Source organism: Apodemus sylvaticus, chromosome 21 (genome assembly GCF_947179515.1).
Source record: "Apodemus sylvaticus chromosome 21, mApoSyl1.1, whole genome shotgun sequence".
In the NCBI taxonomy this organism is placed as follows: domain Eukaryota; kingdom Metazoa; phylum Chordata; class Mammalia; order Rodentia; family Muridae; genus Apodemus; species Apodemus sylvaticus.
The window spans coordinates 19,756,338-19,768,929 of NC_067492.1; the positions used below are offsets into that span (position 1 = coordinate 19,756,338).

The 12,592-nt window shown below is 40.9% G+C and overlaps 1 protein-coding gene across 1 annotated transcript in view; it reads right to left on the reverse strand.

Annotated features, from left to right (window-relative positions):
- Positions 1-12,592, reverse strand: part of Phlpp2 (PH domain and leucine rich repeat protein phosphatase 2) — a 72,298-nt gene that overhangs the window by 25,304 nt on the left and 34,402 nt on the right. The window contains 5 exon segments of the mRNA XM_052166680.1: positions 4,500-4,702; positions 5,857-6,087; positions 6,446-6,592; positions 9,483-9,637; positions 11,063-11,188. Coding sequence (XP_052022640.1) covers positions 4,500-4,702; positions 5,857-6,087; positions 6,446-6,592; positions 9,483-9,637; positions 11,063-11,188 — 862 coding nt within the window.

The window sequence follows — 12,592 nt, forward strand, 5'->3', positions numbered from 1 at the left end:
CACTACAGCGGGTGGTTCACAATAGCCTGTTAATTCCAGTTTCCAGGGCATCAGACGCTGCTGGCCTCCATGGGCACCTGCACATTCCCACACACATACACAGTTTTTAAAGGAATAGCTGGTAAATAAAGCAAAAGTGGTTTTGTAAGATGACTAAAGATAAAAACTACTGGCAGCTCACTCTGACTACTGTTCAGTCTGTTGTTGTAAACACACACAACTACAACTCTGGGATCTTTCATGCTTACACTATATCACTAATGTTGACACTATAGCTGCTAATGTTAACAGTACCACTTAGGTTATAACTTGAAAAATTAATACTTGGGTTTTTAAAAAGCATTTATTTTTAATTACATGTATGTGTGTGGTATGAACATATAGTGCTGGGGTCCCAGCGAGCAGAGGAATTGGATCTCCCTGGAGGTGGAGTTCATAGGTAACTGTGAGGGCCTCATCTGGGTGCTAGGAATCTAACTCAGGTCCTCTTTAAGAACACTGAGATCTTTTAACCACTGAGCCATCTCTCCAGGCCAATATCTAAATTTTTGGTAAAAATAATCTTATTTTTAATTGAAGTATAATGCAAATACAGAAACAATCTTTTTTATTAATTATTTTTATACACTCCATATTTTATTCCCCACCCCACCAACCCCTGTCCACCCTCCAACCAGAAACAATCTTAAGTGTATAGATCAGTGAAATGGAGCACTCAGTAGAACCAATGCTCATATCATCAACAAGGCAGTATCAACCCTGAGCATCTCTTCATCTCCTAGCCACCACACACTCAAACATACCATTGTCTATCCTGGTTCCAAACAGCAGACAACACTTGCCATTTATAAAACCAAACTTTCCTCCATGCCCCATCTCAACAGGCTTTTGGGTAGCCCAGGTGGCCTTGAACTCATAATCTTGCTTTACTTCCCCAAATACTGGGATAAAAGGGCCCTGATGGATGGAGATGCAGCTCGGTTGGCCGCGTGTTTACCCAGCATGTAGGAAGCCCTGGGCTCTAACCCCAGCACTGCATAAACCAAGCATGCTAATGCACATTTGTAATCCCAGACATATATATATATACTTTGCTATCTTCTTTTGAGGCAAGGTCTCATGCAGCCCAGACTGGTCTTGAACTCACTATGTACCTGAGGATGGCTGTGAACTCCTGATTTTCTTCCCTCTCCCCCCTTTATATGCTTTGGTCTGACTTCATTCACTCCACACTATGCTTGTGATATTTGATCATACTATTGCAAGTGGTTATATCTTTTGAATGTTCTTTTTTTGTATGTGAATATAAAACACATCTGAGAGATTCAATCCTACCTAGGGCACTGAACAGGTTTTGAACTTTGTTAAAGTGTTATAATATCTGGCAAAAATCACTACTTGGGTTAATGATGTTACTTAAATTCTTACTGTAAGCATTCCTTCTAATTTTGGGGTTTTTTTTGTTTGTTTGTTTGTTTTGTTTTTTTGTTTTTTAAAAAGGGAAAGGTATTGGGAAATAAGGCAATTTGGTATCTTAACTGGCAGATGATGGACTCTCCCTTGCTGCCCACAGCTGTGTTAAGTAAAATGATTATCAGACAGCCAAATGAGTTTAGGCCAGCACCAACCTTTATGAGCATACCACAGAAACCTAGAGGAAAATACATGACAACTGTACTGTTATTTACTACAGCTTTAAAAGCCCTAATACAAGATTTCTCTCAAGTTCTTGCCTCCTTTACCAGAAGAGGCTGAGCTGGTTACAAAGAAAGCAGCAGCGGGGCAGTGGAGCAGTAGTGTGGCTGAGGCAGCTGTCAGGACAGTGGAACACGCTAAGCTGCAAAGATGACAAAGCTGTCTTCTTGAGAGCGGAAGCAGCAGCTAAGGAGAGCCACAAGCCTGGCAGCCAGCAGAGCAACAGTAGCTGTCTCCTGTGACACTGACCAAGAGGCAGCTGAGGAGCAGCAGGCCAGGCAGGGACGAGGCTGGCACAGAAGTACAGAGAAGGCAACAGAGGGCAGAGAGCTGGACTGGAGCAGGCAGGGACTATAAAGAGGGAGAAGAAAGCGCCTGCGCCCTGGCTGCTACAAGAACAGCAGCGAGCTAGTGAGTCTTCAGATACCCGGGCCTGGAAGCGTAACAGTGGCTGCTATCAAGAGATGAGGACCTCTGACATTTAGGTCTGTCTAGAAGCTACAACGCCAACTGCTGCTACAGCCTGAGGAATCTTGACTTCCTAGGCAGTGAGAGCTTCACTTGCAGGACTAAGGACCTGTGTAGGAGTTGTAACACTAGAGGGAGCCACCAGGCCTGGTACCCCACTCACTGCCAGGCCACAGTGAAACTTCCTTAAAACACCAAAACCAAAATAAAATACCTAACACGCCTAACTGGTAAAGAACTCTCCATACAAATGGCTTCAACATCATGAGACTGTCTCAATCAGACAAAGCAGTGGTCTCTATAAACATTAAAAACATTCCCACAGACCAGCTCTAGTTGCTGATGAAGCTAAGCTCTGCTCTAAGTCATTCCATATTGTATGAAGAGTAGTTTTTCAGGCTGTGAACAGCAGCTTTGACTCCATTTTGAGAAAGAAGGATGACTACAGCTCCTGGGCAACCCAGATATCAGTCATCACCCATCCAGCACAAACTGATAAATGACTTATTCCTAGGGACCAAAAGGGAGCCACCCTGTGAGTTTATTGGGATTCATTGAGACTGGAGGGGCATATTATAATCACATCAAGAAAACCAGGCCCAATAACTTATTGGACATGCCAGGCCGAGGAAAGGTTATGACTCCCTTACCTGGACCCCATAAAGTGATAGACATTAAACACTGTGATGATACGGGCTTCACACCAACCTACCATCTGATACCTGGTGTGTGTGTGTGTGTGTGTGTGTGTGTGTGTGTGTAGGACTAAGGTCTCCCCTACTACTCCTCGAGCTTCAGCTCAGGTCAACCTGTATGTAGTCTGTGACTACCTGTTTAGTTTACCTGTTTGCCTTTCTGGACCTGGACCTGCCTGGCATGCTATTCCCTGCTCTTCATCTGTTCCAAACTCTCTGACTGTGGTTTTGCTCTGACCTTGCAGCTGAACTCTGTAGCTTTGCTCTCAAACCTAACTACAGCATGTCTCTCCTGGCACTCGTCTGCTTCATTACCTTATCAATACAGACTCTCTGAAATCTCTTAAACTCTACAGCAGCCTTTAACTTATATTCACTGTATAAACCACATATATGCATATATACATATGCCCTACCTACTGTCTGACATGAGAGCTGTGTTAGTAATTAAGCCTGGAATAGAAGAGCTTGCATTCACCCCAGCCCGGCTACCAAGGCAGGCAGGTTATATAAGATTTCTGTCAATGTGGCTTTGTGTTGCTATGTCAACTGTTAGCCTGTGGAAAGCACAAGCATGCCTGGCATGCTTCTGGCATTTGTGCTCCCTCCACTACTGGAACAGGGTCTCTAAGGAAGCATGTGCCTCTCCACAAGGGTTGGGAAACTTTGTCTTTAAAAAGCTAAGAGAAATCCTTTAGGGTCTGTGTCTTACTCCTATAATTTTATCACAGTAACATGAAACCAGTGACATATAAACTAACTGTAAACCTATGAGTGTGCGCTAATAAAACTTGGTTTATGAATATACAAGCTTAAATTTCATGTAATTTCCAAGTCACAAATATTATTCTAAATTTTAATCCAACTTTTAAAAAATATAAAAACCATTTGTACTGGCTGTTTTTACATATCAACTTGACCCATGCTGCAGTTATTACAGAGAAAGGAGCCTCCCTTGAGGAAATGCCTCCATGAGATCCAGCTGTAAGGCATTTTCTCAGTTTCCTAGGGGGAGAGGGGACGGTGCATTCTGAGTGGTGCCGTCCCTGAGCTGGTGTCCCGGGTTCTATAAAAAGGCAAGCTGAGCAAGCCAGGAGAAGCAATCCAGTAAGCAGCACCCCTCCATGACCTCTGCACCGGCTCCTGCCTCCAGGTTCCTGCCCTGTTTGAGCTCTTGTCCTTTCTTCAGTGATGAACCACAATGTGGAAGTATAAGTTGAATAAACCATTTCCTCCCAAACTTGCTTTTTTGGTTATGGTGTTTGGTGCAGTAATAGAAACTCTAACTAAGAAACCATTCTTTACAGACTATGCAAAAAGCAGGGGTAGGACAAATTTAGCTAGGCTGTAAAGGATGCCAACACCTACTTCATAACAGATGCTCTGGTCTGAACATGCTCAGCCACCTAACCGACCCCTACAACTCTGTAGTGCCTCTTCCTATACACAATGAATCTCAAGGTACACAGCCATGTCTTTTTATGTATATACCCACTGCTTCAGGGCTAACATCAAAGTTAAAAAAAGCAACTCAAGGGGCCACAACTCTATTCTGCAGAGTGGCTGAGAAGGCCCACAGGTGCCACTCCTCTTAGAAGGCTCAGACTAGAGCTGAAAGAGCTAAAACAGGAGAGAACTTACTGTTCCAATTGGCGTAGAGGGTCCGAAGGGAGAAACCACTGAGTGTCAGCTCCCTCAGCTTGTTCCGCTCACAGTGCAGCTGCTCCAAGCTACACAAGGAGCTGAGGTCTAAATCAGTCAACTGATTGTCCCGCAGATCCATGTGAGTGATGTGTTTATTTCCTTCCAGATTTTCAATAATCACCATTTTCAAGTGGTTCATCCTTAATATTCAGAAATAGGAAAATAATTGAAAAGAGTTTCTATTACAGGCTTAGAAATGTTGAAGGGAGCTATGACCCTCTTCTCTCTTTACTGAACTTGAGGATTTCACTACTTGCTTCATTTTTCAAGGTACTACATACAGAAAACAACCTGTTAATTTTTAGAAAAAGAAGCCAAGATCCAGCCAAGTTAGAACCAGTAAATGCATACACAAACTAGACAGAAAAAAGGTAATATTCATGAAGAGATAAATGCTTATATCCAAGTACCTAGTAAGGTCAGGTGGGGAAGGGGAGGACAAGGAAATGGGCATGCTCTGGAGTGAGTGACAAGCTAAGACAAGAACAGCTTCCCTTTCCTGTGGTTATGCCGCCTTTCCTCTAGCGCCAAGACTCACATGCACTAAGGAGAAAAAAATAATCTGAATGCACATGAATGGTTCAAACACAAACTTCACACAATGTTTCTGGCTCTTGTCTCTTCACCTACTTGACTTAGCACAAACCAGCCTGTTCTCCTCCTCCTGTATGCTACTAAATCCCAGGCTGTGTCTTTACAGGGCTATCAGCTTTCTGAAATGTCAGAACATGGGGTAGATAACTTTGACCACTTTCCTTTAGAGAAAGATGGTCACTATAAAGTAAAACTCATAAGGTTTTAGTAGTGAAGTCTTGAATAGTTCAACTACAACACAATGTTATCAAGAAAAAAGTGACTCAACAGAAAAATGGCCAAGTTTATAGAAAACTAGAGACCACTAGTCTACATACAAAATGATGTTCAATATCACTTATAAACAAATGCTCATCAAAACAATCAACTGCAATGCTGTGCCTTCTACTGTTAGTAAAGGGAAAAAAAGACTCCTGAATCCAGTATGGATAAAGGTTCAAGGAAATGGACATTCTCATAAAATGTTGCTGAAAGAGTAAGTCAAGACAACCTTTGGCAATTTAAGTCTGTCACTGACAACCCACCAGATCCTTTCTCTCTCTTTCTGCTATTGGATAAATGAAGTTTTACTGCAGATCTGAGAACATCTACTTTTCTACTGTTCTAAGTTCCTAATGTTCTAGAGAGACCCTTGTGAAGAGAAGACCCCAAGGCCCATCCCCGTGAAGCTGAAGAAGCTCTCTCAGAGCGCCTCACTCACCTCAGGTCCACATGTTTAACATGGCGCATCCTGGTCAGCACCCCTAGGTCCAGGACTTCCAAATGGTTTCCTGCCATAACCACTTTATCTAACATGCTGAGTTTCTCCAAAACCTCAGGAATTTGACTAAAATTGTTGAAGGAAATTCCCAGAGAAGTCAGCTGCTGCAGGTTTCCCAGCTCATCCGGTAGAGCTGTAAGAACGTTGCCATCAAGGCAGAGGGTCTGCAGACTGGAAACAAACAAGCCTGCATTATGGAACAGCTCACACAGACAGAGGCGACAACAGGAGCAGTAATTCATTACTAAGCCATGGCAGTAACTACTAACAATTCAAACATTACAAAGCTCCCCCAAATCTTGGCCCATGGAGAGTAAGCAGAAGTTATACATAATTTCTAAGGATGGGTCTTCAGATGCTACATAAAGACTGAGGTCACTGCTCGGTGGCATGGTCACATCTGGCATCAAGAGCCATTACTTGATAAGAATGTGATTTATCTCAGTGTAAAAATTCAAAGTGCTAACTGCATTCTAAGACTAGAGAAAGTTGCCTGCAAAAGAAGAATCTAGAAAAAGCCAACACTTACTTTAGTAGATTACCAATCTGACTTGGCAAGTCATGAAATCCATTACAAGAAAGGTTGAGTTCAGTCAGGGTAGAAATCTCACACAGTAACACAGGAAACAGTCCAAGTTTATTATGGGACAAGTTCAGGCCTTTCAGTTGAGAAAATCTAAAGAACAAAGGCACAATACAGACTCCATAAACCCACTGTGATGGTATGAATAATTAAGACACCCACTATATGTCTTTACAGGGACCATCAATGGAATGTGATGGTTTTCTTTCTTTCTTTCTTTCTTTCTTTCTTTCTTTCTTTCTTTCTTTCTTTCTTTCTTTCTTTCTTTCTTTCTTTCTTTCTTTCTTTGTTTTTTGGTTTCTTTTTATTGCTGTTGGAGAACTTCTATATAGCCCATACTGGCCTAGAACTCACAATATAGCATAGACTGGTCTCCAACTCAAATATTGCCTCCATTTGCAAAGTGGCAGGATTATGGACATGTGCGACCAAACCCAGTTAAGTGATCTATATAAGACATGCACCATACAATTTGTTCTAAAAACTAATGTTTTCAATTATATGCTAATAAATGTTGTATGGACACAGGACAGCAGTGGTTAACATACAGAGCATGCTGTCAGTGGGTCAAGACTAAAATGAGGCGGAAAATGCACATGGGGCTCATGCTATCACAGTGCCTTTCTATCAAGTCACACTTGATACCTTTAAACTCATTTTACTAAATGTCTACAGGGAATATACAAAATTTAATCTACTCAGATACCACAATAGCTAACAAGTACATAGCACATTAAAAGCATCTCTTTTTACACTGAAATTATATTGGCTTGAATGTCACCTGAAATAAATGGATCAGGTGAGCTTGAGAACGTGTGGCAGCCTTGTGTTGTAAAGTATGTGATCCACAAGAACCTGTGTTGTTGCCATTTGTGCTTCAAAGCTTTCATATTATCTTACCTCGAGGTAGTGTGGCCATCGGATGGGTGTGTGGAACATGGCTTTTTATATCATACAAATAAGATGATAAGCCAAAGGCACTGTTCTCCTGCTTTGAGAATGGAACCCATGGTACTTAACACTGAGGCTACTCTTTCAAACCTCAGCTTCTGACTTCCAGGTGACCTGAGTCTGATTACATATTATTCTTTGCCCAGGTGCCTTGACTTCAGAATCTCTGGCAAGCTCTCTAACTGGATCAATTCTACTTTCGGGCAATTGGAAATGCTAGAGACTGACTTCCTTAATATTACACCTTAATTTATTATTCAAATATAAGTCAAATACCTGTATCATTACTAAATATATACTTGTAACTATAAAAGATTAGATTGTAAATACCCCTGTTTTTCTGAATATTATACCAGAATTATAAGAATTACATTATTAACATGAGTAAATAAGATATGTCATTTTAACGTGTTTTTATTCACCATGTAATGTACAACACTTTGCTTTGATTTTCAATTTCTCCCTTCCCCAGCAGAAACCCACAATCACATCTTGTCATTATTCATGGGTCTCAGTTTTTGTGTCTTGTGCAGTTTTCTTGAGAGAGGGTCTCACTTAACACAGCCCAGGCTTGTCTCCCACTCACTTAACACAGCTCAGGCTTGTCTCCCACTCACTTAACACAGCCCAGACTGGTCTCTCATGCTATTTTAGGTGATGATATGAGATGGGATGTGAGGAGAACAGGAAAATAAAATATGTTCCTTTGTTTGTTTGTTTTTTGGGGGGGAGGGTTTTTTTTTTTTTTCGAGACAGGGTTTCTCTGTGTAGCCCTGGCTGTCCTGGAACTCACTCTGTAGACCAGGCTGGCCTCAAACTCAGAAATCCGCTGGCCTCTGCCTCCCAAGTGCTGGGATTACAGGCGTGCACCACCACAGCCCGGCTTTTTTTTTTTTTTTTTTTTTTTTATAAAATATGTTCTAACAAAGAAGATAAACACATAGATCATAATCTTATAGGGTGAGATGGCTCGATTATCAGAAGAGAAAGGTTTCACAGATGACAAAGGACTTGAGAACTGGTGGGAGTAAATACACAGGAGAGAAAGCCTACTCTAGCCTGAAGCCATTTCAATTCAAAACTTTTGATTAAAAAACTGTCCATGTATGGAATCTCTCAATCTGCCATAGCTGCAGATGATGCTTTATCATAAACACAAAACATGCTTTAGCATTACTATAAAGATTATCCCAAGCCTGGCATAGTGGTGCATACCTTTAATGCCAGCATCCTGAAGGCTGAGGCAGGCAGATCTCTGTGAGTTCAAGGTCAGCTTGGTCTACATAAGTGAGTTCCAGGCCAGTTTGAAACCCTATCTCATAACAAAAGAAAAACAAATCACGAAAAAAATACTATCAAAATCAATGGCAAGTAATTGTAGTCTTTGAAACATAACATTCCACCACCCTTCTGTTTTATAGGGAGAATAATAATGATAAGATTTGTGTGAATAAAAATTTTGCTTCTTCAAAACGGAGTGGAAATTTAGAAAACATGATAGAAAGTGCCAACTGGTTTGTGCTCAGAGGTTCGTGTGCTGGAAGCATGGCCCCAGTGTGGCAGGACTGAGAGTGGTAGACCTGTCAGAGGTGAGAATACTTGTCTAGTATACACAGGGTTCTGGCCTCAATCAGTACCCAACCTCACTAAAATAAACAAATATTTAAAAAAGGAAGAAGTAATGAAGTCACTAGACACTCTGTCCAGGGAAAGGATTACAAAGTGAGTTAGTTCCCAAGAAAATGGGTTGCTCTAAAGCAGTCGAGACGACCCCGACTCTCCTGGTTTCCTGTATTGCCATCCCACCTCTCCTGTCATGTGGCTCTCACCAGTCACCATGCTATGCTGCAGCAAAGCCGCCACCTCTTACATTTAAACCTCCTCTTTATACATTATCCAGCCTCTGATTATTCTGTTATAGAAATGAGGAATGATGTAATCCAGTAAACTTGTCCACTTAAAGTGTGACCCACTAAGCTACTGATTATAATTCATTTTCAACATACTCGTCTGGCAATCTCTTCCTACATACTTGTAGAGTGTGTCAAGGCCCCCGGGTCGTTCTAACTGCATGAAGTTGTGCCGCAGGTTGAGGTAGGTGATGTCTTGACTGTAGAAGAGATGCTCAGGAACCTCCTCAAGGCTGTAGCATGAGAGGTCCACGGTGCTGATCCGCTGGGACACTACCTGAGGAAGGGCAGGACGAGAAGCCTTCTGAATATCATCTGCTTTCACAACACAGGCCAGAATGGCATTTACTCAAAAGGTACTGACTAAACTAGGAAAGGGGGAAAAGTAGAGACTCTATTATTCATTTATAAGAACCAGTCGATTTTTTCTTTTCCCTAAAACTATAAGTTGCTTTAAAAACAAAACAAAACAAAAACAAAAACAAAGGTGTAGGCCTGTAATTCTCGCACCAGGGAAGTGGAAGCGGGATGATCAGTAAATCAAACCCAGCCTTGGATACATAGAGAAATTAAGGCTAGCCTATCAAAAAACAAGAAACTGAGACCAAAAACCCTATGGTACAACAAGCATAGTGGGTCCATACTTACAATTCTGTCACTTGGGAGACTGGGGAAGAGGAGGATCACTACACGTTTGGCTACCCTAGGCTACAGAATAAATTTCAGGCTAGTCAATACAATATAAGTGAGCCCCTGTCTTTAATAAAAGGAAAAAAGAAAGGAAGAAAAGCTGCTCAGGTCTCCATGAGGGATTAAAATATCACATGTTAAATCAGAAGCCATGTTAAGATAATTCAAAATTGCTAAGTTTTAATAAGAGATAGTGTGGGACGAAATGCCTTTTGTAGCCACACGCCCATGCTGATTATTCACAAAAAGTCATTTCTTCTACTGAAAGCATATACCACATTGCTGAATATACCAAAGATGACCAAGAAACAGTAACTTCTCCTTAAAGAGGCAGAAGAATGGAAGTTACTCACAACTGAAACCAGTTTTTACAAAGAACAGATTTTATAACTGATACAGCAACAAAAAACCAATAAATCAAGTCTTCAAAATCCATAATGTGCTTTAAAACACATGAGGAAAGTCACCTGTGCCGAGACATGAAGAATCCAAACAGCACAAGTTTAGGAGATGCAGTGCACTTCCGTGTCCTATCTTCCTTCAATTGCAGCAGAGCTATGCTGAAATGCCAATTATCCTCAACATACCAGAAGACAGATTTGTGACAGAATCACAGGTTATGTCCCATCAATAAGTTCACCTTTTAAGTGGTTTATCAAGGCTGTTCTAACAATGTACAGAGAAAGAAGCACCAGGCTATACGCTAGGGAGTAGATGTGTCAATCAGTGACTACTGTAGCAGATGGGAGGCAATGGCAACCTCATGTCTCAGCTCCTTTAAAGGTCTAATTTAATTACGCCATAACTCTTTATAAGACCCACCTCACAAACATGGTACAGACAGAAATGTACCTGAAAATAATTGTTACCATTTTCTACTATGATAATACAAAAAAAGTAAAGACACAGTGAAAGTCCACTATTATATTCATTGTGCACTAAGAAAGACCAAGTGTGACACTAAAGATGGTCACTTGCTGCTACATCCTCGTCTCCTATCAAAGCTTCCAACCTTGGACGCCTGCCGTTGCCATCTCTGGTACTCGGCCAAAGTCTCGAAGCTGACATGATAGGTCTGCGCTTGGGCTCCAGCTGAGCTGAAAGCAAGGGAGTGCTGCCGGCGCTTCACCTCTTCTATCTGGGGAGGAGGAGGGAACAGTCAGAAGTACTCATCAGAAATGATGGTCAAAAAGCAGTCATAAAACATACTTTAAAGCAGCAAAGAATCTGAGCAGACATTTCTCCAAATAATATACACAAATAACCAACAAGAGCAGGAAACAATGATCGAGATCAACAACCATTATGGAGAGGCAAATCAAACTACAACAAGGCTGGCTGTGAGGGTACACACCTGTAATTCCAGTAACCAGGAAGCAGATGCAGAGAGAATTCCAGGTAAGTCTGGGTTACCTAAACATCCTTGTCTCAAAAAAGGACTTTTCCCTAAACTGCAAGAACTCAACTTACACCAACTTGCTAAAGATACATTCTTCCTACCGCTGTGGAGTCACTTCTATCTTTGGCATCTTACTTTGGATGACATTGCTTCTGAATCTTGGCAGACCAGCTACAGATTTACAAGTTATACTTGCAAATCAATACATTCTAGTGCTTACTAAAGATAGAACCTAGTGGCAGAAACACAAAATACCATGAGCAAAAAAAAAAAAAAAAAAAAAAAGCACAGCACAGTGTAAAGATTCAATAAAACTAAAAAATTTTGTAACATTTAATTGTGGTATTCACAACATAATCATTGTTCACTGGTATGAAATTAGTATAACTCTAGAAACTGGTGACAAAAGAAAGAATTTCATTGAAACCAAAAGATAATATTCTAGAATAATCTTTTAAATATATTACTACAGGGAACTGGAGAGACGGCTCAGTAATTAAGAACACTTGCTGCTCTTGAAGAGGACTAGAGCTCTGATCCTAACATGCTGGGTGGTTCACGGCCATCTGTAACTCTAGTCCTATGGGGTCTGATGCCCTCTCTAGCCTGGAAGAGCATCAGGTACACATGTGGTGCGTATACACATAAAATAAAAAGGAAAAGGAAAATAATTTTTTAAAAATTAAGTGAAGTTCATTTTAGATATATTAAACTATACCTCTGTACAATTTAAGGAAAGAAAAAAAAAAAAGACTTTGCCAGGTCGAAAGGTCGTATGGCATACATCTATAATCCCAGCACTGAGAGGCAGAAGAAGGCAGATCTTTAGGAGTTCCAGGCCTGCCAGGCCTGCCAGACCTGCCAGGCCTGCTACAAAATGATAAGAAAACTACTTACCATTTATAGTTAATAAATTTGAAAGTAGTACATATGTAAAACTACAAGGTCAATTCACATAATACCAAATTACCATAATTACATAGAAATGCTGGCTGTAATATCTACTAATGAGTAATTCACAAAACTTTCTCAGTATATGACTATGTATGATTCTCTAAACTTTGTATAAAGTATTCCAATGTAAAATATATTTTTTTAAGTTTTTGACTTCGTTTTTATTAACGTGATGTGTCTGTGCTATGT